Source organism: Monodon monoceros, unplaced genomic scaffold, assembly GCF_005190385.1.
Source record: "Monodon monoceros isolate NGI ecotype Baffin Bay Population unplaced genomic scaffold, NGI_Narwhal_1 Super_Scaffold_9, whole genome shotgun sequence".
In the NCBI taxonomy this organism is placed as follows: domain Eukaryota; kingdom Metazoa; phylum Chordata; class Mammalia; order Artiodactyla; family Monodontidae; genus Monodon; species Monodon monoceros.
This window is the reverse complement of record NW_021703786.1, coordinates 15,880,993-15,908,191: the sequence shown is the minus strand read 5'-3', so window position 1 is coordinate 15,908,191 and position 27,199 is coordinate 15,880,993. Positions and strand designations below refer to the sequence as shown.

Sequence of the window (27,199 nt, the reverse complement as noted above, 5' to 3'; positions counted from 1 at the left end):
GGTGCAGCGAGGGGGCGTTTCTTCCCTTTCCCGGCAGGACTTTACCCCTCGCTGTGGTCCTCCTCTCTCCCCCGGGGTGGGGATGGTACGTCCCACCCTCCTCGCATTCCCGCCCCTCCGCCCCTCCTCCCCTCCGGAGCAGTGGCGCCGCCGCCATCTTGGCACGTCAGGTTGAGGAAAGAGCCAAACGCTAAATTTTGGGGCCCCGAACAGGGAGACCCTCCCGCGGTAGACAGCGAGACCTACCCAGCCCTCCTCCCCTCCCCGCTCGGCCGCGGGGCTCTGAGGCGCGCGGAGGCCGGCTCAGTTCCTGTCAGGCCCGGGAAGGAGGAGCGGGCCTGGCGGCCGCTGCCTCCCCAAAACGGGCGATACCACCCAGGCGGGGAGGAAAGGGCCTGGTGACTGCGGGGCTGCTGCACCGCCCGGGGGCGGGGTGCGGAGCGGGCCTGCCGGCTCCCTGGGGCGGGGCGGGAAGGGCGGAGCGTGGGGCGGACGGAACCACCGGGGCGGGGTGGGGAGGTAACGGGACGGGCGCGACCATGGCGCGGTGAGGGAGCGGGGGTGGGGATCGGTCCGGGGGAGGCCTGGGACCGCTGGCTTGTGTGCAGTCTCGGACGCCCCCCCTTTCGCTGCCGCCGCCGCCGCCCCGGGCATGTCGTCCAACTGCACCAGCACCACGGCGGTGGCGGTGGCGCCGCTCAGCGCCAGCAAGACCAAGACCAAGAAGAAGCATTTCGTGTGCCAGAAAGTGAAGCTATTTCGGGCCAGCGAGCCGATCCTCAGCGTCCTGATGTGGGGGGTGAACCACACGGTAACCAGCTCCCCGGCGCGCGCCCCTCCGAGCGCGGCCCCGCGCGTGCTCACGCCCCCCGCAGTCCCGGGCCTTTGCCCGGCGGGCCCCGCCAGTGACGCCTGCAACCCCTTGGCAAGCCAGTTGCACGCCCACCCCACCCTTGCACGCCGTCCCGGCCGGGTGTGCCTCCCCGCGCGCCACGCGAGGCCTGGTGTCACCGTCGGTGGTATGCCGTCGCGTCCTTCCCTTCTCTCCAGTCCCTCAAGCTTCCTGCGTCTGGCTTCGAGCAGCTCCTGGAGCGCAGAGGGAAGGCCTGGGTGGGGTGGAATGGCTTTCATCCCTTCTTCCTCTCTTCTCGCCTCACCCCGTTTGTTGCATTTGTTTTCCCCCATGTTCCTTATAATTGGCTGCCTAGCTCACTGTCCAGTTGACAGGGCAGGTGGCACTGGCCTGCCTGAGTATTCCTCTTATTTCTGGTCGTTTGGTTGGTGTGACTGCTCAGAGTTTCCCCATCCTCCAGACCTCCTGGCCACTGACTGGAAATCCTCCTTGGGTTTCCTTTTTTTCTTCTTGAACGGGATGTATCAACTGAAGAAGCACAGGCTTCCTTGGACCACAGACACTTTACCAGGGTCTTCCTGGGTTAGGGAGAAGGGAGAATGTAACCATTTGAGAGAAGGTGAGGCCTGCTTATGAGGACCACTCATAGTAGAAATGATGTGTCTTCCTGAATACTGTGGTGTTCATGTCAAAGATGTTGACTTCTCAGTTACTGAGCTTTCTATTGTATGCTCATGAGGATGTGATAATGGACAGTGATTAAGATGAGAGAGAGGTTCCCTGGATCCTTGGGGTGTTTTGAGATTGGCCAACAGCTCCTGTTAGGAAGTTGGAGCCCCGCACAGTGTTTGATCTGGAGGACTTCGTTTGTGTCCTGTTTGGGATCTTCTTTCTCTTCCAGCCACTTGCTCCTTGCATTCTGACCATTTCATTGAGTCCCTACACCGGAAATGAGAAGAGGAAGTAAGAGGACCTGAAATGCCAGCTTCACCAACTAAAAGTTTGGAATGAGAAAAATGAAGCTAATGGCTTGAGTTTCCCGTGAATATCAGTTCTTTAGGCTCCCTGACTTTTCTGAGCACTTGAAATTGCCCACAAGACCAAATGATGACAAAGGGGCGCAGGGCCAGCAAGACTTTTTGCTTTGCTTTTCTAGAAGAGCCTCTGGCTGGAGATTGATGAACCATAGTCTGAGCTGGGGTTTTAGATCCTTACCGCTAATACAGAAATGCACATGGGGGTCCTGGGCAGGTTACTGTTTTCGGTAACCTCACTGAGGTGGACGTCCTGGCCAGGGTAGGGAGAACCGCTGGTTTAATGCCTAGACTTCTGGGAGCTGCTTTGATTCAATAGTCCAGCAGCATTTGTTGCCACTGCTTCCTGCTGCCTCAGGGGCCATCTGACAACATTGCAAGGGAAACTGGGTCAGCAAAATGTGAACCCTGTGTCCCTCCCTTGAAATCAATCCTTGATTTTGTTGTGCAGCTTGTTTCTCACTAGAAAGCATCCTGTCTCTATGGAGAATTGGTAGAGGTCTGAGAGTCAGGAATGTTACAGCTAGTCGTAAGGGACTTCGGGCCCCTGATTTTATACATGAAGAAATGGAGGGCCTAGATGGAGGATTAGGTCGCCTGTGGTCACAACAAAAGACACAGCTCGTTGTCCAGTACTGTGGGCTGTGTTGGCCGATGGTGGTGCTTGAATAGGAGGTCTCATTTTATTTGCCTCCTTTTCCTTGCCCTGCCTCTCATCCAAGTGCCAGGACAGATGGGAATTATGCTCTTGTTAGAGAACCTGAATGTTACGGTCAGGAGTGTGTGCCTGTGCCTGCCAGTTCCCAGGAGTGTATGTGGTGCTTGGTTTTCTGATAGGCAGGCAATGAGTCTCTGGCAGATGAAGAGGCAACTGTGATTCCTAGTCACCCTCTATTTTTGCTAACTTTAAGAAAGTTTGTTTGAGAGCTAGCTGGGAAGGCATTGACTTTAAGCAAGACCCAAGCCTCTGGACATAATGAGCGAACACCTCAGGGGAGATGCACTGGGCACCACTGCCCTGGACAGGCCGAGCTTTGGAGCTCAGTTAGTCAAAAGTTTCCTTGCTTTCACTTAGCCTGCAATAAGGTCTAGAACTTCGTGGGTCCCCTTGGGAAATGGAGCATCTCCCCAGAAGACTATAAAATCTTGCAGTTCTCAAGGGAGTCGGGACCACATTGTTTTGGTGGATTGATAGCCTTTCTTGGAGGTCACCTTCCTTCAGAAGCCCATCGTTGCAACTTTTTGCAGTCTAAGTTTTCAGATACCACCTTTTCTTTGATTCTTTAGTTTCTCACCCATTTAAGCGTTTAGGCTGTGATGGTCTATGGTTGATGGTGTATGAGACATGAAGGATGGATATGTCTTTATCTGTAGTACAAGTCAGTTACATACTCTCTCATGAGGCGGTTGGTTTACTTCTGGGTGGAAAAAGAGGCCTTTGAACTCAGTGTTGTAACAGGAGCTCCTCTTGTGGACAAGAGGTGCAGCCCCTGGACTTTGTGGAGGAAGACTGTGTAGGAAACAGGGAGAAAAAAATCAGAAGACTTTGGATCTGTCAGGGGAGAACTAATGGAGAGAGAAAACCAGAGTTTTAGTGAATGAAGTACAGCCCAGAGGGTCTGGAGTTAGGGAAGAGGTGGCCTGGGAGAGGATGTGGAGACCGGAGGAGGCAGACCTGGCTTGATAACCTGTTGGCCATTTTAGGAACCGCATATGTATGAAGCCTCATCCCAGTGATCAGAAGGAATAGGGGAGGTTGATGGTAACTATGTTTAATTATTTGGAAAGCTGCCTGACTGGCTCTTCAAAGTGACTGCACCATTTTACATTTCCACCCGCAGTGTGTGTGTGGGTTCCAATTTCTCCACATCCTGTCAACACTTGTTATTGTCTGTCTTTTTCATTATAGCCACCCTAGTGGATTTGAAATGGTATCTCATTGTGATTTTGATTTGTGTTTCCCAGATAGCTAACAACGTTGAACATCTTTTCATGTGCTTATTGGCCAGTTGTATATTTTCACTGGAGACATATCTATTAAGATCCTTTGCCAATTACTTTTTGCCCATTTTTAAATTGGCTATTTGTCTTTTCATTATTAACTTGTAAGAGTTCTTTGTATATTGTAAATACAAGTCCCTTATCAGATACATGATTTGCAAATATTTTAGCCCATTCTTTGGGTTATCTTTTTTACTTTCTTTTTAAATTAATTAATTAATTAATTTTTGACTGTGTTGGGTCTTTGTTGCTGTGCGCGGGCTTTCTCTGGTTGCAGCGAGCAGGGGCTACTCTTCGTTGCAGTGCATGGGCTTCTCATTGCAGTGGCTTCTCTTGCTGTGGAGCATGGGCTCTAGGCACGTGGGCTTCAGTAGTTGCAGTGTGCGGGCTCAGTAGTTGTGGCTCGTGGGCTCTAGAGCACAGGCTCAGTAGTTGTGGCACACGGGCTTAGTTGCTCCGCGGCATGTGGGATCCTCCCGGACCAGGGCTTGAACCTGTGTTGCCTGCATTGGTAGGCGGATTCTTAACCACTGCGCCACCAGGGAAGCCCTTTTTTACTTTCTTGATGGTATCTTTTGAAGCTCAAGTTTTTAATTTTGATAAAGTCCAATTTATTTTCCTCTGGTTGTTTGTACTTTTGGTGTCATATCTAAGAAGGGTTTGCTTAACCCAAGATCGTGAAGATTTACTCCTATATTTTCTTCTAAGAAAAACTCAGCGTTTTCTAAGAAAAACTCTTTTAGTTTTAGCTCTTACATTTAGATCTGTAATCCATTTTGAGTTAATTTTTGTGAATGGTGTGAGGAACAGATTTATTCTTAAGTCTGTTCAGTTCTCTCCCACATTCTACCCCCATTCTGTCCACACATTTTCTTTGCCTAATGCAGACCCAGAACCTCCTTTCCCTGCCTTTTTCTCTTTTCCTGCTACTTTAAAAATCTTTAGTAAATAGGGACTTCCCTGGCAGTCCAGTGGTTAAGACTCCGCGCCTCCAATGCAGGGGGCATGGGTTTGATCCCTGGGAGCTAAGATCCCATGTGCCGTGCAGCGTGGCCAAAAAAAAATCTTTAGTAAATATTCCTGCTCTAGTGAAGCCTTTGGATGAATTTGTCCTTCAGCACACCTTCCCACCTCACAGAGAACACTGGGACTCAAACAGGAAAAGAAAAACCAAGGTGTAAAAAGGAGGAATAAACCCAGGGGTGGATTTGTTGGCACCTGTGGCTCTCTGTTCTTGCCCCTTTCCTTTCTGGAGTTTCACATCTCGCTTGGACCTCCTTGGTCTCGGGAATGTGTTCCCCGACACGTCATGTTTTCTGATGGTGGCAGGTAACAAATGATTGTCAGTGGTGGCCAGCCCATTGATGAGCCACCCACAGAACCCTGGGACATGTCAGGAAGCCTGCATGCCCAACGCGCGCCTCCTGGGTAGCAATCCCTATGAAGGTCGCAGAGGGAAGTGGAGGCTTCTGGAATCAGAAGTTCACCGGACTAGAACTAGTGACTGAATTCTCATGTCCAGTAGGATCAGCACAGAGTAAACGCTCTGCTTCTAAGTTGTTTCTCACTCAGCTTGTTTAGCCTCCTCATTATTTATGCTGATGGCTCATAGAGTTAATCTTGTGGATAATCCAAAAACCACTTACATGATGTGAGATACAACAGATTTACCATCCTAATATGTTCTGTTTATCATGCTACTCCAATGAGTTTGCATTCCACAAGTACACTTCTGCTGAAGGTGAAGGAGGTTGGCCGAGAAATGTGCTAGATAGTAAAGGAAAGGCACGTCTTCCTGAAACATTGCTTTAGTCACAACCTTTCATGCTTCAAAGCTTTTGGTCACTCTCCTTTATTCTCCTCTCCCTGGCACTTAAGACTCTTTACATTCTGGTCATAGTCTCAGTAGCTAACCTTAATCATCTTTCAGGCCATGAACCTTAGGCATGGTCACACCAGCTTTGCTATCTCTTTTTCTTTTTATCCTAGTGTTAGCCATCTTTCAGTCCCCCTTTTCTAGCCATCCATCCCTCCAACCAACATTTATTGTATAACTAATTGTGCCAGCCATTCTGCTAGGGACATAAAAATGGGTAAGGTAGTCTCTTACTTCTAGGGGCTCACAGTCTAGTGGAGAAATGAAACATGTAAGCAAACAATAACCCAAGCGAATGCGATATTTATGATATAAAGATGCACATGGGAATGAGTAACTAGTTCAACCTGGGGAAGACAGGGAAGCTTTCACAGAAGTGTTATTTAGTGAGATCTTGGATGATTCTCTTAGCTTTATTCAAGCTTCTTCTATTCTTGCTGCCATAGTCTACTACCTGAACTATTGTAATAGCCCCGTAAATGGTCTTGCTGCTTCTTATCTTTGCCCTGTCCAATCCTTACTTGATTTTGATTTCAGAATTACCTTTCTGTACCACCCATCTGATCATGTGAATTCCCAGACTTAAACCTGATCAGACTTAAACCTGAGAGGACTTCCCATTGCCTGCAGAGTTAAGTCCAAATTTATCATATAGTGGACAAACTAAGTTCAAATTCAGGCTATGTCCCTTAGTATAGCTTTGGAGTAGTAATTTTTCTCTCTGAGATTCATTTTCCTTTTCTATAAAATGAGCATAACACTTTCCTTGCAGATCATTAGGACAGAGGAAAGGAATGGAAAACACTACCTTAGCCAAGGTAGCTGCCCATAAGAAGGATTGCACAGCACAGTGTAAAGAGCCCAGGTTTTGGCACCAGCAGACCTGGGAGCAAATCCTGACTCTACACATATTGTCTGTGTGACCTTGAGCGAGGTGCCTTGAACCTTTTGTAAAAGGCAAAATCAGATTAATAATAATTAATGTGACTATTAAATATTAGAAATATAGAATAGGATATATATGTGAGATATATAATATATAATATATAATAATATAAAGCACTGGCCACTTACAGACATTCCATAAATAGAAGCAGCTGTTATTTACTAATATTGATAATATGTGAGGCTGCTCACCTGTCTTTCCTGTACTGTCTCCCTCCACTACTTATTACCTCTGTCCTACCCTGCCACTCTCCCCCCGCCCCCCTACCTAAAATGGGCAGTATACTTTTACAGCTCTGAGGCTTGTTTCTGACTGTTCCCACAGCTGGGATTCCCTTCCTCGGGTTTTGTGTTTTGTTCCTTTTTCTTTTGGAGAACTACCCTCGTAGGCCTTTCTCACAGGTATTTCTCTATAGCTTCCTCTGGCCACCAGCTCTCCCATGCCCAGGCAGAATCAATCATTTCTTAAGCTACTTTTCCGTCTACCTTTATTCATAACTCTATAGCACTCATCACGTTGTATTTGTTATTTGTTATCTGTCTTCCCAGGTAAACAGAGACCATATCTTTTCATTTTTGTATCCCCAGCTTCTGGCACATAGTAAGGCTACACTGAGTAGAAGTTAACTGAATAGAAGTTTGGCAGCGTCTGAGCCAGATCAGGAAAGACCTTGATTGCTAGGCTGAAGGAGTTAAAACTTTACCCTGAGGTTGGTGAGGAGCCATGGAAGATTTTTAGGCAGGGTGTAACGTGATCTTGTTGTGGGTTCTTCCAGTGTCAAGTGCTCTTGGCAATACCAGGAGGGGCATTAGGTTCCGTTTTCTAGCCTGATGTGTAAGGGCTGGGAGTCTGACTCTGACCATATTAACCTCACCATCCTCTGACATGGCTGTTTGTTCACCGTCCCTGTGTTCTCACTTACTTAAATGCTCCTTGACTTCCAGATTTACTGTATCATAGGTTTGTGTCATCTCCCGGATAAAAGGATAAGCCTCCCGCTTTTGTGTGCACAGTGCACACAACGCTTCCCTTGCTGCACAGCCCCTTCTCCCTAACATAAAATGAAGCATGTAGTAGGTATTTCAGTAAGTGCTTGTTCAACTGAAATTGAATAGAACTCTCTGGGGATGTAAAATTTAGCACAACTAAAAAAAAGAAAAAATAGTACAGCTAATCCCTAGAGTGAATCGTCTACATGTGGCCCAGTGGAAATGAGGGTGAGTCTACGTAGTTCAGCTATATGGATTGTTCAGCAATATATTATCTGTTAGAAATTTCCTGCTGTTGGATTGTATAGTCAAGAATAGATATGAATTGAGAACTAAAAACTGACCAACTTACAACTATTCAAACTATGCTGCACTTAGAATTGCACAGAGAGTTAATGAATGGAACATCCCTGAATAGCTCTTATTAGAATAATTCATCCTGGCTAAGGGGCAATTGACCCCTCGCAAGCAAGTGTTTTAGTCTTTCCTAGTTCTCCCAGTAACAAGCCCTGGCCATGGCATAGAGTCTGGATTTTAGACTAACCCAAATCAATCAGTAGCAGATACTAGAACCTTTTGGTATAAAACCATATTCTTTGAGCCAGTGATATGTTCTTTCTAGCATGGTGGAATAAGCTAGAAAAGGCAGAACTTAACTTTTTTAAACTCTCAGAGCCAGGCTTAATATGCCAGGAAAAAGGAAGTGGGACAGCTACAATGAATTGTTTCTATTGGCAGAAAAATGATGCGAAATGGTCTCCTCTCTAGTCGCTCACTAAACAACCAGCTTGCCTTGTGAGCACCCCCTGGAATGGTAACTGGCAGAACTTTTTTCTGTGGCTGTTGAGCCAGTGGTGGGCATCTCAGACCTGGATGCTGGGAATTCTAAGTGTACGATTTGAGGACTTTCGACAAAATGATGTACTCACGTAGTCATCATCCTAAACAACATATAGAACGTTTCTAATAGCCTAGAATTGCGCCTCTTATGTCCCTTTATAATCACCCACACCCCTCACAGCCCAGGCAGCCTCTTACTGGCTTTCTGTCACTATAGATTCTAGAATTTCATCTAAATGGAATCATACACGCTGTACTTCTACGTTTATGCCAGTCAGTTATGCCAGCAGTTTATTGTCTCTGCCCCACTGCCAACTTACACTGCTACCCTGCGGCCCCTCCCCATACACACACACTCCTTCATTTCCCTGTGAGTAAATTGGGTTTTTCACCAGCTCTAGGAAGGTATGGTTTCCCCAGCCCAGTTACTACATTAACTTGAACTTCCTCCATCCTCTGCCATTTCTAAATAAAAAAGGTTTGGAACATGAAAGGAGCAGCAAATTACATGGTATTTCCCCCCATTTATGCTCCTGGAGGAGTCCTAATGACTAGGTTATTCCCTCACTGCCACATGGGGCCTCATCGAGATAATAGGATTTGCGACGAAAGTATCCAGGAGACACAAGACTGTGCTCCCCCTGCCCCCTATCCATTAAGTCGGGACTAAGGTTTCCTCTCTAAATCCTGAATGCATTAGTGGCAACTGGGTTGAGGGTCAAATGTCAAATACTCTGCTGTGATGGGAGAGGACATCTGCGGCTAATTAGACCACTAATTGGCTAAACTGGGGATGGGGAAGGGCAGGAGCTGCCCTCTCAGCTCTGCACCAATGGGAAGCCAGTTCCCTGTGCAGCCTCCAGCTCCCTGAAGGGGGGATGAAGGACAATGAGAAGGTTTGTTTGCAGTGGGGGCAAGGCACCCTCCCGCATCTCCCCCATTTCAGCACAAGAGAGGACATGGCTTTAGGGCCTGGCCCTGCTTTAATTAGGAGAGTAAGAACGAGCCAGTGGCCAGATGTCTACCTCTTCTGCTCACTTTAAATTTAATCCTTTACGTTGGAGATAAGAGTTACATACCCACATAAACCCATCCAACTTTTTTCTTGCCCCAGGCTGATTTCTTGAGTGATCCCCAATTGTAATGAAGATGTTCAAAGCCCTCAATTAATACTCACATAGGTTGGGTGATATTTATTCATAGATCCATTTATTATTGCATTTGATAAATACATATATAGTACCTGCCATATGCAAATCGTGGTGCCAAGTACCATGTGTGGAGCCTCCAAGGTCAGTTAGATGATCTTTACTTACAAAGATCAGTGATAGGATCTTGCCTAGATTATAGTCAAGCAGGCTTGTGAGGTTTGTAAGCGTTAACTGCAATGTGAGGGAGGCTGTGAGACGGCCAAAGGATGGATACAAACAATGCTTCAGGAATCCCGAGATAGGAAAGAACATTTATGGTCTAGAGAATCATGGAAAGCTTCATAGGGGAGGTGCCTTTTGAGCTGGACCTTATCAGGTGGAGAGAATTTCAGTAGGTAGAGATGAAGTTGGGAACTTATTTGAAGAAAAGAACAGAAATAAAGACAAGGAGAGGGGCTTCCCTGGTGGCGCAGTGGTTGAGAGTCCGCCTGCCGACACAGGGGACACGGGTTCATGCCCCGGTCCTGGAAAATCCCACATGCCACGGAGCGGCTGGGCCCGTGAGCCATGGCCGCTGAGCCTGCGCGTCCGGAGCCTGTGCTCCGCGGTGGGAGAGGCCACAACAGTGAGAGGCCCGAGTACCGCAAAAGAAAAAAAAAAAAAAAAGACAAGGAGGGAATCCATGGACATGTGTTTGGTGAGATGGTGGCATCCACGGTGTAGCATATTGTCTCTCTGAGGCAGGTGCCTTGGCTGAGAACCTCACTTTCCCCTTGCTTTGCAGATCAATGAGCTGAGCAATGTCCCTGTCCCTGTCATGCTAATGCCAGATGACTTCAAAGCATACAGCAAGATCAAGGTGGACAATCATCTCTTCAATAAGTAAGTTGCCTGCTGAGTGGGCTCAGGTTTTGTGGCAGTTCCTTCCCTCAAGGCAGAGAGCTTCCCAAACCTCACCGTGGTGAGGACAGGCAAGCACCTAGCAGGGTGTGACAGCAACACCTGGCTCACAGAGCTGAAAAACTGGCTGGGAAAATGCATTCATTATGTGCCTCTCCCCCTTGTGCCGTCCTGTCATCTCTGTCCTTTATCAGCCTACCTCCAGTGTCCCTCAGGGCTTGTGGCTCAGCCCAGGGTGATTCATCTAGGGCCAGTTTAGTTAACAGTGAGCTGCTCGGGAGCTGAGGTATCTAGTATGAGGCTGACAGCAGTGGCCCTATCTTGATCTTAGTCTGAGGCAAGAAGCTGCCAGGCATGTTCCTGGCCTGGGATGCAGCCAAGCTTCTTTCTTTCCAACTAGTGTGTGAACAACAGGCTGAGCATGGTGCCCAGGGGCGCTATCTAAAATCATTCTTCCCATTTTTGCTCATTGTGGCTTCTTGGATTAACACTGGTGTCTTTGTCTCAGACTTTGATGGAGCAGCTGCCTCACCTGGCACAGTTTGGGGCTTGCTGTAAGCCCTTTAGAGGCCTTGCTTTTTCATCCCCTGTGGGTCACCCAAGGAAATATTTGCAGCTCACACTCTCTTCCTTTCTGCATTTGAATCCTGGTTCCACTCTCCATTGTCTCACCGTCTCCACCACCTCACCAGCTGGGCCCTGTCACCCCACCATTCCCAGACTGTTAGCCCAGAGGAGAAGCTTGATTTGAAAACATCCATTAGTGGCCTCTCTCTGCCATAGTAAGTAATAACATCATATTCTAGAAGCTGTCTGTCTTCATAGCTGCTACTTGCTAAGTGGCCACCTGTATAGAAGAAAAACTGTTTCTCCTCGACTCTCACATCACTACTCACTTTTAATACCAAATGTGTGTGTTTCCCACACATCAAGCAATTCTTTAGGACACTAACTAGGTGTCCTACAATTCAGTTCAGTTCTGACACTCTCGACCTGGAGTTAGCATCAGGTCTCACAGGTTAAGGGCTGAGTCCCAGAGGACCGCCCCTCCACCCCGCTTCGGACGCCAGTCTCCAGTCCAGGTTGTCACCTGTGCTTCTGACGAATTTGCTGTAGATCAGAGGTTCCCATGACCCTCCCCCTTGGGTTGGATTAATTTGCTTGAGTAGCTCACAGAACTCAGGAAGACAGTTTACGTACTAGATTACCGGTTTTTTATGAAAGGATACAACTCAGGAACAGCCAGATGGAAAAGAGGCATAGGGCAAGGTATGTGGGAAGGGGCAGGGAGCTTCCATGCCCTCTCCAGGCACACCACCTGCCCCAAACCTCCACGTGTTCACCAACCTGGAAGCTCTCGAACCCTGTCCTTTTGGATTTTTATGGGGACTTTTTTATGACAGCGTGATTGATTAAGTCGCTGGCCACTGGCGACTGATTCAGCCTCGAGCCCCTCTCCCCTCCCTGGAAGTCCGGGGCATGGGACTGAAAGTTCCAACCCTCTAGTCCTGGTTGGTTCCCCTGGCAAAGAGCACCCATGCTTAGAGGCTTAACAAAAGTCACCTCGTTAACATAAATTCAGGTGTGATTGAAGGGGGTTTGTTACAAATAACAAAAGACACCTTTATTACTCTTACCACTTAGGAAATTCCAAAGATTTTAGGAGCTCTGTGCCAGAAACAAGGACAAAGACTAAATATATATTTGTTATTATATCCAGTATCACACCACCTAAGGAAGGAGAGGCAGTGCTACCCTGTGAGGCAGGAAAGGGGATCGTTCTGTGCCAGAGGTCAGGGCTCAGGTGTGGTCATTGTACCAGGGTCCATGGTGTCCACCACACTGACATCTTGGCCTAAAGTGGACATCCAGTATCTTTGTTTTTTCATCTTTCTTGATTCCTTTTGTCTTTCCAACAGCTGTTTACATGCTAGTTATTAGACTGCAGTGCTGTTTACTAGAAGATCAGGCCCCTGCCTTCATGAGAGGCCACAGCTTTTTATTTCCTTGAAGTCTACCATCCTGGAGTAGTCAGAGGGACATATTTCTTTTTTTTTTCCCCTCAGTTTTATTGAGCTATAATTGACATACAGCACTGTGTAAGTTTAAGGTGTCCAGCATAATGATTTGACTTACATACATCATGAAATGATTGTCACAGTAAGTCTAGTGAATAGCCATCGTCTCACATAGATACAGAATTAAAGAAATAGAGAAAAAATTGTTTTCCTTGTGATGAGAACAGAGGGCCATGTTTCTGAAAGGGAGTTCCCAAGCAGGTTGACTGTTGTCAAGATGGAGGATTTGGAGGAGGCATCCCTTCAAGTTGATCTCCTTCCTCCTGGGAGTCTGTGGATTGACTAAGGAGTGGGGAGGACGTAGACTGGTGCCAGCAGCCAGCAAACGAGGCTTCATGGAAAGATGCGATCCCAGTCAGTTGACTGAGGACCTCTTCAATCTAAAGCACCCTCTCCTTCCATCCCAGTGGAAGCCAAGGGCAGGACTTGCTGGGTGTAACCAGCTTCAGGATGTATTGATAGGAGCATCCCCAGAGGAGGGGGGTCCTTTGATGAGAAAAGCCTTTCCCTTTAGCAGTCAGACTGACATTTACCTCACAGCAGCTCTTCACATGCGGCCACCTACCTGCAGCAAGTACGGCACTTGTGAAGTAGGGCCAACACTCAGTCTCACTTCTCTGCAGGTAAGGTTTTTTTTCCCTTTAATGTAAATTTTATTGAAAGATAGCATGTACTCAGGAAAAGTACACAAATCATAAGAATATAGCTAGATTAATTTTTACAAAGTATATACAAGGAATGTGAAGTTTTTAAACTTTTACATGCTCAGAATCACCTGGAGTGTGTGTTAAAAATGCAGATTTCTAGACTGACCTCCAGAATGCTGAGGGCTTAGCAGCCTACATTTTCAGTGCTGCAGATTGCTCCGATCCAGGTGACCTGTGGACCACACTTTGAGAGGTCCTGGTGTATGAGTTAGAGGAATAAGAAGTTCACAAGAACATGTCTCTGCTTTTCCCCAGAGAGAACCTCCCCAGCCGCTTTAAGTTTAAGGAGTACTGCCCCATGGTGTTCCGAAATCTCCGGGAGAGGTTTGGGATTGATGATCAGGATTACCAGGTATGGGGTGTCTTTGCAAAATCGTAGGGGTTAGGGAGTGGAGGGGGGTCGGGAAGCCACAGGACAAGTAGGGAACCAAACGTGTCTACTGTTCTTGTGCTGCGTCTTCCTGCCATGTGTCACTGCAGCCCAGGCAGTCTTTCCCCAGTGTTGGCGGGCTCTTGGAGGAGTGAGGGCCTTAGAAGTGCTTCTCATGATGCCTCACAGGCTCAGGCTCCTCTCCCTGGGAGGGAGCACAGTGGGAGGGAGACGGGCCTACGGAAGCTGCTTCATTTCAGTCTGACGTGCCCAGTCTAGGCTGAAGAACCCTTCTCCTTCGTAGTTTGACTTAAAAGAGAGAATTATTGCCAGCGGGAGATGAGGCCTCTTAAAGCTGATAAGACAGATTATAAAAGGAAGACTTCAAGGGTAGTGTAACTTCTTGCCAGGTATGAGTGCCACCTCCTAAACTCCCCTGTCCTAACGTTGGGAGGGGGGCTAGGCATGGCAGGGCAGCTGCCCCCTTCAGGGGGTGATCATGTCACAGAGGCCTTTGGCCTGTTGGGAGGAATCAGTCCCAATATCAGGGACATTCTAGTCTGACTCATTGTCTGGGGCTTCTGTTACTTCTCCACCCAGCACCTTCCTTGGACTTCCTCCCCTGGCAGACAGCCTGGTGGTGAAGGTGGGAGAATTTTCCACTTCACTTGTTCAGCAGTAAGAAATACAGCTGATTTTCAGTTGTCTGTTGGGGGAAAAAAGGAGTTTACAGCCTAGTGAAATCTAAAATGGATGCTCACATCTTGTAAGATACTGTCATTCCTCCCATCCCGCTCCCAGGAAGTCTTTCACGGAGTAGAACATGAGAAGCAGGGTCTCCTTCTCCTCTGTCCTCCATCCAGGGGGCTTCCTGAAGAGGAGGGTGAGGGAACGTGAGAGGAGGAAGAGATGCCAGGGACTTGCACAGTCAGGACCAGCCGTGTCCGGGAGGTGCTGGGAGGGCCTCCAGCCCCTCCTATTGGGACCAGACCCTGAACTAAGTCATGCCCTGATTGGAGCATGAGGTTTTTGGAAAACTTCTCGCCATTATTGGCAAGGTTGCTCGGGTATCTTCCTTCCACGGTGGCTCTTTCCCTTCCCCTTGGCCATCTAGCCACATCCTGTATTTTTTTTCTAATAGACTTTTGGGCAAATAATTGTGCTCAGGACTGAAATAGGGGCAGGGAAGATGGTGTTCAGGGAGGGGACTCTCTGCTCTTAGACTACCAGTGACTTAGAGAGACAGGAAATTCTGCCTGGAAATGAGGCAGGGGTAGAATTATGCTTGTCAACCCTCTGTCTTGTGACCTCCCGAAGGTCTTTTCCCAGCATCTGCTCGGGGAACACATCTCTTTGGTTGACTCGCACCTTCCCCTACTCCCTCCCCGCTTGAGGCTTCTCCTGCCTTCTGATCCTAATGGGAAGGGGGCTCCGAGAAGGAGCAGGGACAGAGCTAGAAAAGCTCCCCGGATCTGCCTCGTAGCTCTGCAAAGACAAACAGGAGTCTGAGGTCAGGGGAGAGGTGTTGCGCAGAGTGGTGAGGACCAGCTTCCTGCTTTGGGAAAGGTTTTCCAGCATGAGGGTACATACAGGAGATAAAGATGACTGTGTCCACTCCTTCTTTATGCTTGACTTCTTGAATATTTCCTAAGCTTTGTCTTCGTCACCCCCAAGAGACTGGGACGATCATCTCATGTTGCAGGTGAGGAAACTCAAGAGTAGAGAAGTTCCGTGGCTCACCCCAGTCCTATTACACGTGAGCATCAGGATTAGAGCCCAGGCCCCGAACATCTGAGGCCGAGTTTTAGTTTCTAGAGCAAGTTCTCTAGGATCAGAATGAAAAGAAATATTTCAGTCAGTCCTCTTCCCATCCCAGTCAAGGATTAGGAGCAGGTGGTAAGGAACAACCCTTGTCTCTCTTATGGAAGACTTTTTGGGAAAGATACGAATTTCCCATGAGAAATGGGGTGGATAAGGTCCCATCTGTCTCAGTGTTGTTGGCCTTAGAGCAATCTGACCCATAAGAGAAGACTCAGAATACTAGTCAGAGTCTTCATTCCCCTCCCAAGACCAGCTTTTGTCTTGGTCCATCAGAATTCAGTGACGCGCAGTGCCCCCATCAACAGTGACAGCCAGGGCCGATGTGGCACACGTTTTCTCACTACCTATGACCGGCGCTTTGTGATCAAGACTGTGTCAAGTGAGGATGTGGCTGAGATGCACAACATCTTAAAGAAATACCACCAGGTATGGTGAGTCAAGAGCCTCAACAGCAGAGGATGGGTTGGTGGAAGAGGGAGAGGAGCCCCCGGTAGAGCTTCTTGGGGAGGGCTTGGTCCTCTTTGGTAATGGCAGGTACCTCCTGATAACCAAGCACTTGCCCTCCCCCAGGGCCGTGTTTCTGTGAGGTGAAATGCCTACTTGAGAAAAAGAGAAAAGAAATGAAGGCACGTTATGGATGCAGGCCCAGTTGAACAGCTGTGTCTCGTCAGAGTTGGAAAGTTTTCACACTCTGGCACCTGCCTCATTTCTTCTAAAAGAGGTCCTGTCGGCTCAGCAGGGCTGCTGCTTTTCCCGCTCCCATTCTCCTCTCATCTGGAACTTGCCCATGAGAAAGGCAGGGAGTGCCTGTCCGAAGCCTGCCTGGGTCTTCAGGGAAAGCTGGCTTCTCTCTGGCCACCTGAGAGGTGGTGAAAGGGACTTCTGGTGTTTCGGGAATTACAGCAGAAAACCCTGGGGTTTTCTCACATGGGCGAGAGCTTTGGGTACGAGCCATTCAGTTTTCCCAGGCGACCCCATCACAGCCCTGCCTCTGCATCCTCTCTCTGCCCTTTGGCTTTCCCATTTCGGGCTGGCAGAGAAGATGCAAGTCCTAGATCAGTGATTTTCCTGCAGAATCCCAATCGGATGAAACCAAAGGGGCTCTGCACTGCCTGCTCAGCCTCTCCCTCTGCCTTGCCAGTTAGGGGTGGTGGCGGCTGTTACCTGTTGTAAGTCTGAGGAACCCCCGTGATTTCACAGAATCCAGTTTGGAAACCACTGGTCTAGAGGCTAGAATCCCAGGGAGCATGTTAGCCCAGGAAGAGCCCCGTCCATCCTGGCACCTTCACCTGTTCCTTCCCTGCCTTCCTTTCTAGTTCATAGTGGAGTGTCACGGCAATACCCTTCTGCCACAGTTCCTGGGCATGTACCGCCTGACTGTGGACGGCGTAGAAACCTACATGGTGGTCACCAGGAATGTGTTCAGCCATCGGCTCACTGTACACCGCAAGTATGACCTCAAGGTAAGGGGCCCTGTGTTTCCCAGCTCTGTGGCCTCCCTCTCCCTGAGGCGTGGAGGGGCCACGACTCCAACTTCCACATAATGGGAAAGCCGGAGTGTATGTTTTCGCATGGGCAAGTGGCTCTGGAGTTGATGTGCCTAATTCTTAGGAGCCAAAGGCTGTCTCAAGTCCAGGTGACAGTGACAAGAGGTTATTGAAGCCCCCAGTGTACCATATTTATGTAACAATTGATGTGCACACAGAGGGCAGCAGTACGGGGACAGGCTGTGCTGACGCAGGCACCCTGGCAGCTGTCCAGGCCCCATGGACTGACAGCACAAGCACATTTCTAGACACGGACAGAAACACACGTGTGCCTGTGAACCACAGCACTCCATTGTTCTTGAACCTGGCTTCCTAACTCCTGTCTCCTCACACCACTCTCCCTCTCTCTGCTGCGGCTGCACTGGTTTCCTTTCCGTTCCTGCAGTGCCCGTGCTCTCCGCCTCCCCAGATCTCACATAGGCTGCCTGTGATCTTTTCTCTCCCTGCCCTTTTCTCCACCTCCACCTTCCCCCACCTAATTACTTCCTACTTAACCTTCCGAGCTCGGCTCAAAATCAGTTCTTCTAGGAAGCAGGCTTTGGCCACCGCCCCTCCCCAGTCTGGACCCTGCCCGGGTACTACATGCTCTCAGAGTCCTGCCTTCTCCCCTGTACCACTGAGCACCATTGTAATTAATGGATCAATTAATCGTGTAACTCCTGCTTACTGTCTGTCTCCCCTGTTAGAAGGAGAGTTCCTTAAGGGCAGGGACTGAGTCTCTCCGTTCAGCCCGATATCCTGAGCATGTGTCTGGTATATAGTCAGAGCTCTGTAAGCGGTCTGTGACAGAGGAAGTGAACAAGTTGCTGCCTCCTGGCCCCTCTAGGAGTCTAACCAGCCTACTTGAGTTCACCTGCTGCCTCTCCCTAAAGACCGGTGCATGTTTTTTCGATCAACGGAATTTGCCTCAGCTGGACTTCTCCTGATGGCTCTTATCCTTTCAGGGTTCTACTGTTGCCAGAGAAGCGAGTGACAAGGAGAAGGTATGCTGGGGCCTGTGCTGATCACTTGTGGAATGGGTCGCTGGGAATCAAAAACACCTTCTGTTGGCCATCCTGTCCCTTCCTCTGCTGCCGCCCCAGCCTAGTTCCCAGACATGCAGTCTGTTGATGTGAAATGCTGTGTCACTGAGCTTGTGTCTGTCCTCATCCTTGGCCTAGGCCTTGGTCTCCAGCCTTTTCCTTTGCCCTTGCTGGGTTCTTCATAGTCCTGGAGGGCTAGCAGTTTCCATCTCAGGCCAGCCTGAATCCGTGGGTGGCTGGCTGCTTGAGCTCTGAGGTAGTCTCAGGGCTCAGCAGGAAGTCCTTTGGTCAGTCCTCATTGTCTGACTCGTGCTACATATTTGCCATCCCTGCCTGCCCGAAGCTGGGACTGTAGACTCCTGGACTGAGCTGTTGATTTGGCAGCTTGGCCACCTTTGTGCTGAGGACCCTTTCCTTTCCTGTACCATTGCCCCCAGCAGAGGACTCCTTGGGGTGAACAAATCAGGCCACCAGCCTAACACTGCTATTGCTCTCTCAGGCCAAGGACTTGCCAACCTTCAAAGACAATGACTTCCTCAATGAAGGGCAGAAGTTGCACGTGGGAGAAGAGAGTAAAAAGAACTTCCTGGAAAAACTGAAACGGGATGTAGAGGTATATATTTACCCTCGTTTTTACTTTGGTTAAACAGGACCTCCTCTTGTCCCCAGAGCAGGAACCTCTTTAATCTTAAGAAAAATTGAATTCACCACTTCCCAGGAGTGTAGACAAGAGGAAGGGTGGTGATTTGAGCCATGTAGGTAGTTATTTGCATCTAAAGCTAGTGCAAATGTACATTCCATTTGGGGGGACACAATTTGTGCCAGTAGAACGTGTGTAACTCAGTTTGGAGTGCTTTCCCTCATCTTTTCTCTAGTCTGTTCCAACCCCTCTTCACGCTTCCTTTCTGGTGGTGTCCCCATAGTGGAGGGGGCATCCAGCTGTCAGAGTGACAGGAAACCAGCTATTAAGATCTGCCAACCGTGCCTTTCTCTGGCTCTGATTCTCCACTTACCTAGCAGCATTCTGGTTGGAACGGGACTTCCTGTGGAGAAGTTCCTTTGGGGAGGACAGGTGGTAAATAATGAATGTGATATCTGATAATTCAGTGTCTCCTTTTTTTTTTTTTTTAATATTTATTTGGCTGTGCCAGGTCTTAGTTGCGGCACGCGGAGCTTCATTGCTGTGTATGGGATCTTTAGTTGCGGCATGTGGGATCTAGTTCCCTGACCGGGGATAGAAACCGGGTCCCCTGCATTGGGAGCACAGAGTCTTAGCCACTGGACTGCCAGGGAAGTCCCAGTGTCTCCTATTTTAATAAATTGGGAGCCTGTTCATTAAAACCAAATTCTATAAACTTCAGAAAATGTTTTATTTTTTTAATTGTGGTAAAATATGCATAACATAAAATTTACTATCTTAACCATTTTGAAGTTGAGTGGCATAAGTACATTGACATGGTTGTGCAACCATCCCCACCATCCATCTCCAGAACTTTTTCGTCTTCTCAAACGAAAACTCTATACCCAAGAAACACTAATTCCCCATTCCCCCTGGCAACCACCATTCTACTTTGTGTCTCTGTGAAATTGATGGCTCTAGGAATCTCATATAAGTAGATCATACAGTGTTTGTCCTTTGTGTCTGGCTTGTTTTCACTTACCGTAATGTCTTCAAGGATCATCCATGTTGTGCTATGTGTCAGAATGTCCTTCCTTTTTGAGGCTGAGTAATATTCCATTGTATGAATATACTACATTTTGTTTACCTGTTCATCCGTTGATGGACACTTGGTCACTAGTTAAGGTTAACTAATTAATCTAGTTTCTAGTCTCCAGAGAAACAGAATAGGGTGTAGAGAGATAGGTAGATGTTTATTATAAGGAATTGGCTCACAGAATTATGGAGGTTGACACATCCCAAGATCTGCAGTTGACCAGCTAGAGACCCAGGAGACCTGATGGTGTAGTTTTAGTCCAGAGGCCAGCAGGCTTGAGACCCAGGAAGAACTGATGTTTCAGTCTGCATCTGAAGGCAGGAAAAAACTGATGTCCCAGCTCAGAGGCAGTTAGGCAGGAGGAGTTCCCTTTTACTCACAGGAGAGTCAGCCTTTTCGTTCTTCTCAGCCCATTCGACTGATTGGACGAGGCCCACCTACTTTAGGGAGCGCAATCTGCTTTACTCAGTTTACCAATTCAAATGTTAAGCTCATCCATAAACACCCTCACAGACATATCCAGAATAATATTCGACCCAATTTCTGGGCACCCAGTAGCCCAGTCAAGTTGACACATAAAATCAACCCTCACACTTGGATTGCTTCATTGTGAATAATGCTCCTGCGAACATGGGTTTAACAGACTTATTTTTGTTAGTAAGCTTTACCTTAACCACCCCCTACTATGTTTGTGCTTTTATTCTGACATTTGGTTTGTCCAGAGTCTTTCTCCTCCTTTTCCTCCTTTTATCCCTACTCTGCCTTCAAGAAGAATTTAAGGCAGTTAACACAATTCATTTGTTTTCACTTGCATGTTACTTTATAAATGTTTGCAGATGGACGGGAGGGGGTGTGGCTCACAGAGTCTCTCTTTTCTGGGACCCTGGTCCCTTCTCCTTCGGCCTTCAGAGGGCATTGTCCAGAGGTGCTTGCAATGGTGCCCCTCACCTTTCTTTCCTGAGGAGATTCTGCTGATCTCCTACCACTGGGGCTTCTTATGCTTTTAGTTGTCTTCTGGGCCTGTGCATAGAGCCCCTCTGGTCCTATTATGATTCTCCGTCTGGTCAGTCAGACAGTTTCCTGCAGTGCTGCAGGTTCGTTTGTGACCGTGGCAGGACGCCTGGCACATGGCTGATGGTGGCTGCTGGCTAGTTCACAGAGGACTTGGACCAGTGACTCTGGCGTCACATTAGTTAAACTGGAATGCCGGTTGGCCATTTCCATCCTGTATCATTCCCACGCTCTTTGTTCTTCTCCAAGTCATTGAGTCCTGGCTCAGGAGACTTAGATACCATCCTGCTCCCAGCACTTGTTACGTGGATGAGAAATGCGCAGTGCAGCGTTCCATTATTTCTTTCCTCCACCTCACCATGGCCTCTCTTGATCCCAGACAGAATCGGCTTTTCCCTCTTCCTGCAGTGCTCCTTCTACTTTTACTCCCGCAGCCTCTGCCTGCCTGACTTCTCTTCATTCATTGGGTCAGGCTCAACTCCTTTCCTCAGGGAGGCCCTCTCCCTGCTGCTGTCGACTCCCGCAGCTCCTCGCCCTTGTGGAGTGACTATCTTCTCCATTAGATAGTGAGCTCGTTGAGGGCAGAGGCTCTGATGTCTTATTCTCTGCTGTATTTCAGAATGGGAGAATTAAGTTGAAAGGAATGCCTTTTCTCCTCTTTCCAGATGCCACTTTGCCTCTCCAGATGTCCCTTGTAACCTCTTCCTTCCCTCTGTCCTCCCCCCACGCCCCTAGTTCCTGGCCCAGCTGAAGATCATGGACTACAGCCTGCTGGTGGGCATCCACGATGTGGACCGGGCAGAGCAGGAGGAGATGGAGGTGGAGGAGCGGGCGGAGGATGAGGAGTGTGAGCACGACGGGGCGGCGGGCAGCCTGCTCTGCTCCTACGGCACACCTCCGGACAGCCCTGGCAACCTCCTCAGCTTTCCCCGGTTCTTTGGCCCTGGGGAATTTGATCCCTCTGTTGATGTCTATGCCATGAAAAGCCATGAAAGTAAGTAGGAGCCTCTGCCTGCCTGCCCCGCCCCCAGCCCTCATCCTACCCTCCCTCCCCCACTTCAGTGGGCCTCCATCTTAGTAACTGCTGACTTTGGCCCCTTTCTGCCTCCATCCTGGGTCACCAGCAGTAACACTATCTTCTGGGGCGCTGGGGTCCTTCTCTGTCAGGCCTTCCTTCACCTCTTTACTTGTCCTGGATAGCTGAGGCCTGGTTTGGCTCTGGTTCACGGGATGGACAAAGCCTCCTAAACGGTGTCACGTCGACCCCCCAGCATGGCTGTGAAGATCAAATAAGATAAGAGCTATGAAAGCTTCTAAGAAGAACTCCATGGGACTCCATGGGTCATTCCTTTCCTCACATTCAAAATGATAGGGATGAATCTGGGTGTCGTATCTGAAGGGTTATGGACCCAGCTGCTTTCTGCTCTTCTCCCTGCCTCTTCCTCCTTTCCTGCTTCCCCTCCCGCTTCAGGTGCCCCCAAGAAGGAGGTTTATTTCATGGCCATCATCGATATCCTCACGCCATATGATGCTAAGAAGAAAGCTGCACATGCTGCCAAAACAGTGAAACACGGGGTGAGTTCTTCGTGTCTCCATCCAGGCCGGGGGGTGGGGCCTCAGACCCCCAGGGAGGCCTCCTGCTCGAAGGAGATGCTCTCGTGGCCCCTTCTCCCAGGACAGGGACCAGGAAGAGCAGCCCGCCTGGTTGCCTTGTGTTCTTTCTCCGCCATCTACGTCCCATCCCCTCCCTGCAGCTGGCTGATATGCCCAACTTGCTTTTCCCCTAGTTCTCTGGCTCCTTCCCCCAGGGCTGCTGGGCATGTCATGCATCTTGTTGACTGCCAGTAATAGCCTTGTTTACATGCCCACACTGCTCGCCAGAGGCCTGTTTCCGCATGGGCTTCAAGCTACTGTTCTCTAAACAGGGGCCCCCCAGAGCTCTGGGGCCCCTCTGCCGTCTCCCCATTGCCTTGTTCCTGCTTCAGTGGGAGCAGCCCTGGGATTGTGAATCAGAGGAGCGGGGCCAGGGCACTTCTGAGACATGGGAACCATTTCTCAAGGTGGCCTGCCCCGTTGGGGGCGGGGGGTAGTATTCAACTCTAACGTGGAGCCAGAGGCTCCTGAATACCCAGGCCCCTCCTAGGTACAGCCTCCTGATTAGGGCCTCTGTGTATTACAGGCGGGAGCGGAGATCTCAACTGTGAACCCTGAGCAGTACTCCAAACGCTTCAACGAGTTCATGTCCAACATCCTGACGTAGTTACCCTCTACCTTCAGCCAGAGCCAGAGTGCTGGATGTGGGGTCGGGGATTGGAAGAGGGAGAGGGTGTTATTTGGGCTGGATGGGAGGGTGGGGAGCAGAGTGGCAGGTAGAGGAGGGCTTTAGCAATGCGACTGCAGCCTGTGACACTGGAAGAGACTAGCTGGAGGGGAGGGGACGTGCTGTGTGCACGTGCTCACAGGATGTAACCTCACCTGCTTACCCTTGATTTCCCCCCCATTTGACCCAGGTTAAAAAGGGGTTTCCTTTTTGTTACCCTGTAACTTTTTAAGATACCTTGGGGCTAGAGATGACTTTGTGGGTTTATTTGGGTTTTGTTTCTGAAATTTCGTTGCTCCAGATTTGCTATTTATAACGATGTATGTCATCACCCTATCCACCCTCCCCATCCCTGACCTGCTCTCACTTCCCTTCGATTAGAGAAGCACCCATAGACCCAGCTAAGGGTCCTCTCAGAGCAAAGCGCTCTGGTGCCACAGGAGAGGAGGTTAGACACCTCTGTCCTCCCTGCTGCATTTGATCTTGTCTAGGTTAACTTTTAATTTCATGGAGTATTGTGCACAGCTTCCTCCACTTTTTCAGCCTCAGCTCCAAGTGAAATGTTACATGATTCCTCCATCTAAGTGCTGTTCTTCCCGAAGGGACACTCCAGATCAACATCAGGCATCCTGGATCAGAATCAAAGATCTCAGAGGGGAGTGAGTTCATCCTCATGGGATGGTAAGGGGTCGGGGGCTGCTGGGCTCTCGGACAGCTGGTTCTCAGAGAACCCCATGATCACCACCCAAGCTCCTGGGCTCTCTAGGCCCCTGGAGTTCAGATGTCTTCTCTATAAAGCCTCCCACTGAGTCAAGAGGAACTAGAAAGCACCTTTGGATATAACAGGACCCTCGTGCTTATTAAAGGGTTATTTCCCCTTGGGAAAGCCCAGAAAAGCCGATGAGTATCGAATGAGGTCCTATGCCCTCCATCCGTTTACTTCCTTCTGACCTTCTCCCAGGCACTCTCATTTGTAGGTGAGCTTTTAGTTGGGGGCAGGTCTCCATGTGCCTGGGGTGCTCCTTGCAGAGATACCTCTTCAACCCCCAGGGCTACCATGTAGGTAATCTGACTCCCTGTGGTTTGTCACCTGGATGGTTGTGGCCAGCAGGGAGTGGTGCCCCCCACCTTGGAGCGTGGCACCCAAGCCTGAGGTTGCTTCTGAGCCACTTGAGGATCTGACCTGGGAAATCCAATTTGGAGGCTTGATGTGCGATTCAACCTGGCCCCAACCTTGGATCTGTTTTTCCTCGATGGCCCCCCTAGACTTTTCGCAGATCTGCCACCCGCAAGCCTCCTCAGGAGTGGCATCCTGCAGCTTCCTTCAGGATCTCTACCCACCTTCTGAGCCGGCTACCTAAGCCTCAGAATTGTGTCCTTCTGCGATGCCATCAGAGCAGTCTGGTCTGGCTAGGAGAGAAAACAGCCCTGTGTTGGGGGAGGTACATTCCTGCGTCTTCTCACCATCTCACCAGGAACTGGGGTCTTGGGATGAGACACGGTAAAACTTGTAGATAACTCCGCAAATGGAAAGAAAGTGTGTGGAACCATTTTGAATGAATGGATTGGTTTCCTTGGCTCCCTGCAAACCTGGCCAAGCTCAGCTTCTGGAGCAGGAACAAGCACCATCTCTGTGCCCAACCCACGGTATTTAGGTCAGGGAGGAATGGAGACCGCATTCTTGGACTCTACTGGGGCTGTTGGAACCCTTCTGGAAGAGGCAGACAGGGGCCAAACAACTGCCCTGGCCCCAGGAAGGGGCTGTAGGTAGCTCTGAACGTCAGCAGCAAGACCGCGAAGTGACCGGGAGAAGAACTTGGAACCAAGTGGCTCGTGGAGAAAACAAATTTGACTTAGGAAGGGATTAGTAGGAATAATGTTTGGACTTGATTTCCCCACCTCCTAATCAAGAATGAAAATTTGGATCTGTTCCTAGTCGAGCCCAGCATCTCCCAAGCTTTTCAGGCTGTCCTCTTGCAGCCTCCACAACCTTGGGCTCCCTCGGCTTCCTGCATTTGGTCTGCTGATCATGTCGCCATCATGGGTACGAAAAGTGTAACCAGTTGTGTTCAGTTGAAGGTGAGCTGCCAGGTATCTAACTTCTTTAACATCGAGTTTTTGTGGGCTTTTGTTTTTGTTTTGTATATTGTTTACATTTTGAGAGGTAGCATTCTGTTTTAAATGCTCTTTTTGTTTTTCTAACAGTATTGTTGACTGGGTCAAAACATTTAAGCTGTGGTTTGGTGGATTTTAAATTTTGTTTAAAGCTCATTCTCTGTGCTATCTTCAAAACCTTGGGTTTGGTCCTTTAACTCCTTTGGCATTCAAATGTTTAAAAGCTATTTATCTTGTTTTATACAAGTTTTTTCTCTTCTTTTTGTAACAATGAAGATGTTAAATTTGGTTTGCAGTCTGAATGTAGAGAAAGTGAAGTGATCCCCAAACCTTTGTGTTTTTTCTCCAAGTCCCACCATGCCCTCTCTGGGCAGGTGTCTGAGGGGAAGTGACTACCCTCACCATCACTCTTTGGAGCCATGAAGAAAAACTGAATGGTCTTACGGCATCCCAGAATAATTTGTTCTCCCAAGAACAAAGGCATAAGAATAGAACGTGGCTGACTGGGTGAGGCCTGGATGGGGACAGGGCAGGATTTTTCTCCATTTTCTCCCTCTGCCATTTAACCAGTCACAGCTTCTCCCGCCCTGCCCCTCTTCTGAAAGTCTATGGCTGAAAAAACTCTAGTCTCCCAGGTCTCCCCACCAAAGTAAGGGGTTCTCTGAAAACTCCACCTAGACCACTAGAAGGCGGCCTCTGGCCCTTGTTCCTATTAATGAACCACTGAGTCTTTGTCCCCTAGTGCAAGCTCATTCCCTGTGCCCTGCAGTTTGGGGGTTATGGGGCAGGCTAGGAAGCCAGCAGTTCCAGAAGCACAGCCTGAGGCAATGCTCGATGTCTCCTTATCTAGCTCAGGGGTTACTGGTCTGTGGGATGTGCTATGAGTCGCCCCTGTGGCTGCTCTCAGTGGCACTCCCTAGGTTCCCTCCACAGGCAGCTCGTCATCCCTTCTCCCTCTTCCTACTTCTGTTTCTCTTGCCTGTGCTTTAGGCCTCAAACAGGTACCCTGGTAGCGCTCAGGGCTTGGGACTACATACTCCTGCCCTACTGACTTTCCCCTCTTCACAGTCTGCCAGGGCCTGCCCCAGGGAGGTGGACCAAAGACCCAGGACTTTTCTCAGTAGCCAGTCCCACCCTCCTAATTGTCTTTTTACCAATTCAGGTTGGGAGAGAAGAAATTTCAGCAATCCCCAGCATTTGAGCTACTCAAGTGTTAGGGGCCAGAAGGGACAGTGTGTTTAAAACAACCCTTAGGAAGCTCTGGCCTTAGACCTGTGGCTCCCCCAGTACCAGAGACCTCACTTTTTTCTGGCAGAAATGTGGGGAGGAGGCTCCAGCCTGAGCACGGGAATCAAAGGGAAAACATTCAAACTGCCCCCAAATCTACCAGCCATCTGCAGGCGGCTTTGTGACACAGCCCTGGCCTTCTTCTGAAACGTGCCACTTATGAAGAGTGTCTCCAGAGGGACGAGGAGAATCGGCTGTCCCCGGCGGGAAATCCTTTGGAGGCTGGGGAGGAAACTTCCAGAGGAGCCCCTTCCCCTTACTCAGAGCCATTTTGGGAGGAAGTGGGAACCAACAACCTTTGGGGGAAGGCCTGGTGCGGCTCAGCACACCCAAGCATCAGGTCAGGTCATTGTAATAAAAAAATGTGAATGAAGTTTAGATTCAGCTTTTGGGGGAGCAGGATAAACGACCACCCCACCATATGTGTGTGACTTCTCAATTTCCCACTGCAATTTCCATTTTTTTTAAATAGGAATTTTCAACCCCCTGTGCTTGTCTAATGTCTGCTCGGAACAATTCGAGACCCTGTTACTGTTTTAAGATGCATGCGTGTTAAGGTGAATCTCCAACCCGAGGAAAAAAATAAAATGCAAAAAAGGTTTGTGTACACACCTGT

The 27,199-nt window shown here is 49.1% G+C and overlaps 1 protein-coding gene across 1 annotated transcript; it reads left to right on the top strand.

Moving 5' to 3' along the window:
- The first annotated feature begins 561 nt into the window (after positions 1–561).
- PIP4K2B (phosphatidylinositol-5-phosphate 4-kinase type 2 beta) lies at positions 562–27,190 on the top strand. Its single transcript, XM_029212503.1, has 10 exons — positions 562–811; positions 10,475–10,572; positions 13,631–13,727; positions 15,840–15,992; positions 16,883–17,029; positions 18,058–18,096; positions 18,635–18,748; positions 21,597–21,855; positions 22,333–22,436; positions 23,041–27,190. Exons 1-10 carry the CDS (start codon positions 653–655, stop codon positions 23,119–23,121), a joined length of 1,251 nt encoding a protein of 416 aa, XP_029068336.1. The 5' UTR covers positions 562–652; the 3' UTR covers positions 23,122–27,190.
- The last annotated feature ends 9 nt before the right edge of the window (positions 27,191–27,199 follow it).